This window comes from Oncorhynchus nerka, linkage group LG28, assembly GCF_034236695.1.
Source record: "Oncorhynchus nerka isolate Pitt River linkage group LG28, Oner_Uvic_2.0, whole genome shotgun sequence".
NCBI lineage: Eukaryota > Metazoa > Chordata > Actinopteri > Salmoniformes > Salmonidae > Oncorhynchus > Oncorhynchus nerka.
In genome coordinates, this window is record NC_088423.1 from 17,995,766 (window position 1) to 18,000,375 (window position 4,610).

At 40.3% G+C, this 4,610-nt stretch overlaps 1 protein-coding gene across 1 annotated transcript; it reads left to right on the forward strand.

Moving 5' to 3' along the window:
• The first annotated feature begins 311 nt into the window (after window positions 1–311).
• Window positions 312–3,052, forward strand: LOC115112651 (cystatin). The gene is made up of 3 exons (XM_029639679.2): window positions 312–611; window positions 2,041–2,151; window positions 2,715–3,052. Exons 1-3 carry the CDS (start codon window positions 405–407, stop codon window positions 2,793–2,795), a joined length of 399 nt encoding a protein of 132 aa, XP_029495539.1. The 5' UTR covers window positions 312–404; the 3' UTR covers window positions 2,796–3,052.
• The last annotated feature ends 1,558 nt before the right edge of the window (window positions 3,053–4,610 follow it).

The window sequence follows — 4,610 nt, forward strand, 5'->3', positions numbered from 1 at the left end:
GAGAGATGTACTAAGGCTTTTTAGTGACTGACTAGCTTTAGAAACATATCTATTGTATATTGCAGTTTGTACAAATTGTTCTGAGAAATGCACTTATTATTTTGCACATGTTAGAGATGATGTGAAAAATGCACCAAAGGGACTGAGAAACTGTAACTGACATGCCTGGTTTAAAACATTTTATAAACATCCATTCTGCAAAACAAACGCACTTAATACTTGTAAACTTTTGGGTCCTCCTCTTTAGCTTTTGGGTTGAAGTGATTGGTGGAATCAAGATCAAGCCCCACTCTCAGTAAGCAGGCAGTGACGTCACCGTGTTTATATAACAGCGGTCTGAGACAAGGATTTGTTTGTTTAATACGATTGGAGTGACGATTAAAAAAAAGATATCAAACGGGAAAATGATCATGGAATGGAAGATCGTCGTTCCTTTGCTCGCGGTGGCCTTTACGGTGGCGAACGCCGGTTTGATCGGAGGCCCCATGGACGCAAATATGAACGACCAAGGAACGAGAGACGCCCTGCAGTTCGCGGTGGTCGAACACAACAAGAAAACAAACGACATGTTTGTCAGGCAGGTGGCCAAGGTTGTCAATGCACAGAAACAGGTCAGATCCTTTTCCATGTATTAGTTCACGACAAGATAATTTTGTTAGTTTGTGTAGTCTACCCAGTGAGCAAAATGACGTAGAAAATACGTATTTTCTCACTTATGTATGTTCAAAATGCGTCTTTTGTGGATGTTTGCAGTATGGGTGGAATTTATTATAATAAATATGCCAATCTGTCACATGCATTTATGTAAGCTTTTTAAATTAGCTTTAAAGATGTCAGCGACGTTGAAAAAAAGAAACCAACTACAATAACATTAATTGTAACGGTTATAGAAATGTTTCTTGTTATGACTGATATATTTTTGTATATCTACATTAGTTGAATGCACTGACTGTAAGTCGTTCTGGATAAGCTGAACGACCTAAAAGTTATTCAAAATATATATATAAAAAAACGAACAAGGCATGCTGGGTATTATTCTAATAAATGTCGCCAACAGACAAGTACCAATTTGGTTAGTCCGGCCCAGACCAAATCTGAAAGAATCATAGACGTCAAGGCTGTTTCACAAGTTTGAACAGTATTATGGCACAGTACTATTCAGAGTACAGTACAATATAGTTTAATTCCGTAGAGTACAATATGGTACATTCAACTGTACTCAACTATACCTCATTTTCTCTACTGTGCTGTGCTGCGCTCTTCTGTACTGTGCTGTGAAACATAGACGCCTATGATTGGGACAAGTCAAGGCAGGACCAAATCTTAACCAAACATAGACGCCCAAAAGACCTCAGGTGCCAATCCATGCTTATTGTGTTTGCTCATGTTTCATTCCTCAAGTGAAATGGGTTTAGTAATTTAACTAAATCGCTCTGGATAAGAGCACCTGCTAAATGACTGAAAATGGGAATGGGTCTTATTGTCAGGAAGTTCATCAGATTAACACAAGAGTACCACCACATTGAAAGCTCAATGATTCTGTGTTTATATGCCAATTTCCCAACCCCTCTGGATCAATGCACATTTGCCATTATGCAGAGGACTATTCATTTCTAAACCAGGCGGGCATCTGCGCTAATTTGAGAACACAGCATAGAATGCGGAAGGGAATTGGATTCTGTTTTTTACATTTCAATTGTTTATCATTCGTGCATGATAGGGAGAAGACCAATCTAGAATTAGGCCAAAATGCTGTTTATCACCTCTGTTAGTTGACCTCATAGCCCAACATGGTCTGAGTGCCCATCTGTTTTTGCTTTAATGTACTGTGTTTTGCATGACAGTTCTGACAGGATTTGGCAAAAGAGCAGAAACAGAATGCCACCCTGGCCTAATCTAACATGACATGTACAATCAATAAAACTTTCAAAATTACTTTGAAAGCAGGTGTGATTTCTGTATATGTGAATGATATGATCCCATAAAATGATGGCCATGATTTAAAAAGATTGTTTGTGTAACCCACCCTCTTGCCTATAGGTGGTATCTGGGATCAAGTACATCTTCACAGTGCAGATGGGCAGGACCCCATGCAGGAAGGGAGGTGTTGAGAAGATCTGCTCCGTGCACAAAGACCCGCAGATGGCTGTGGTAAGGACCACTAGGGCCTAGACTAGCCTGTTCCCAGATCGGTTTGTCCTCAACCAGTGCCAGTCGGTTATCAGAGCTTCCTATATGTCTGGCTTATGACTGGTCCATAGATTGTTTGCAACATGTTACAAACAGTCATAGCACATTGGTAACTAAGAGTTTAGACAACCGTTGATAAACGAATTCAAATTTGCTCCGTTCAGTTGTTATTGCTGTACACTGAGTATACAAAACATTAAGAACACCTGCTCTTTCCTTCACAGACTGACCAGGTGAAAGCTATGTTCCCTAACTGATGTCACTTGTTAAATCCACTTCATTCAGTCCATGCCCTAATGAATTGAGGCTGTGTGTGCAGCCTTTGGCCATGTTCAAGAGCATAACAACTAATATATTGTGTGTAAATTGTGACTGATCTACAAATAATGAGTAGTTATTTATGATGCAAGTTGATTTGTATATCAGGCAGTCGGCTGCAATGTCGAACAAGTCCATTGTCAAGTGTTCTGCTTGCTAAAAGGTTGTGTTATTATGCCAACTCATGTTGCTTTCTGTCTCCTCAGCCCTACAAGTGCACCTTCGAGGTGTGGAGCCGCCCCTGGATGAGCGATATCCAGATGGTCAAGAACCAGTGTGAAAGTTAAGACCCAGTGAAGAGAACTTCAATCAATGTCTAGTCTACCCAATAACTACTATTATCTAGTACTAGTGTTATTTGTTAGTCTTACCAATGCAGTTCAACCTCCTTGTCTAGGATGTATTCAGAGAATCCCACTAATAAAAGATCTTTAAACGTATTGCATGCCCACACTAATATAAGCACTTAATGCAAACATTGCTGTCTTGAGAATGTAGTATTAAAATAAGGCAACAGTTAACTAAATAAATGTTTTGGAACGTTTACATGTGGTTATTTGCTTCATTTAGTTGCCATATGCCCAAACCTCTCCTTTACAAGGTAAGTTCTATACGTGTTCTTTTCACATGATTGTGTCCAAAGTTGAGAAATACAGCTGCCAGTCACACGCCCAATGAGTCACAGAACCCACAGAAAACAGTACGTGACAGATAAATGTAATAAGACAGATGGGCTGGTCTGTTTTTAGTCCAGTGGGCCTATCACTTTTTTTATGTTGTGAATAATTGTCATTATCTGCCTAATGGGTGGCCTGTGTTTGAAATGTCAGGGCCGGTTTCTGGTACCAGTCCGCCCCGTGACGCAGCATACCAATTGTATATCACAGCATTTTTTAAAATTGATAATAGGTCAGAGACAAGGGACTACTAAAAACAAGGTGTATCATAAGGGATTATTGGCTATTTATACTTTATTATAAACTGGGTTGTTCAAGCCCTGAATGCTGATTGGCTGAATGTGATGGTATAATCATTGTATACCACGGATATGGCAAATTTATTTTTACTGCCCTAATTACATTGGTAACTGGTTTATAATCGCAATAAGATACCTTTGGGGTTTGTGGTATTGCATTCGGAAAGTATTCATACCCCTTGACTTTTTCCACATTTTGTTACGTTACAGCCTTTTTCTCAAATGTATTTAATGTCAATCTACACAGAATGACAAAGTGAAAACACGTTTTTAGAAATGTTGGCAAATGTTTAAAAAACCAAACTTATTTACAAGTATTCAGACCCTTTGCTATGAGACTTGAAATTGAGCTCAGGTGCATCCTTTTCCCATTGATCATCCTTGAGGTGTTTCTACAACTTGATTGGAGTCCACCTGTGGTAAATTGAATTGGACATGATTTGGAAAGGCACATACCTGTCTATATAAGGTCCAACAGTTAACAGTGCATGTCAGAGTAAAAACCAAGCCATGAGGTTGAAGGAATTGTCCGTAGCGTGCCGAGAAAGGATTGCGGTACCAAAACTTTTCTGCATTGTTGATGGTCCCCAAAAACACTGTGGCCTTCATCATTCTTAAATGGAAGAAGTTTGGAACCACCAAAACTCTTCCTAGAGCTGGCTGCCCAGCCAAACTGAGCAATTGGAGGTGACCAAGATCCCGATGGTCACTATTAAAACGCTCCTCTGTGAAGATGGAAGAACCTTCCAAGAGGACAACCATCTCTCTGGCCCTCCACCAATCAGACCTTTATGATAGAGTGGCCAGATGGAAGCCACTCCGTTAAAGGCACATGACAGCCCGCTTGGAGTTTGCCAAAAGGCACCTAAAGGACTTCGACCATGAGAAACAAGATTCTCTGGTCTGATGAAACCAAGATTGAATTATTTGGCCTGCAAAGAGTCACATCTGGAGGAAACCTGGCACCAGCCTTACGGTGAAGCATGGTGGTGGCAGCATAATGCTGTGGGGATTTCTTTTTTTTTTAGACCAGTCAGGATTGAGGTGAAAGATGGACGAGGGAAAGATGAACTGCGCAAAGTACAGAGTTCCTTGATGAAAACCTGTTCCAGAGTGCTCAGGACCT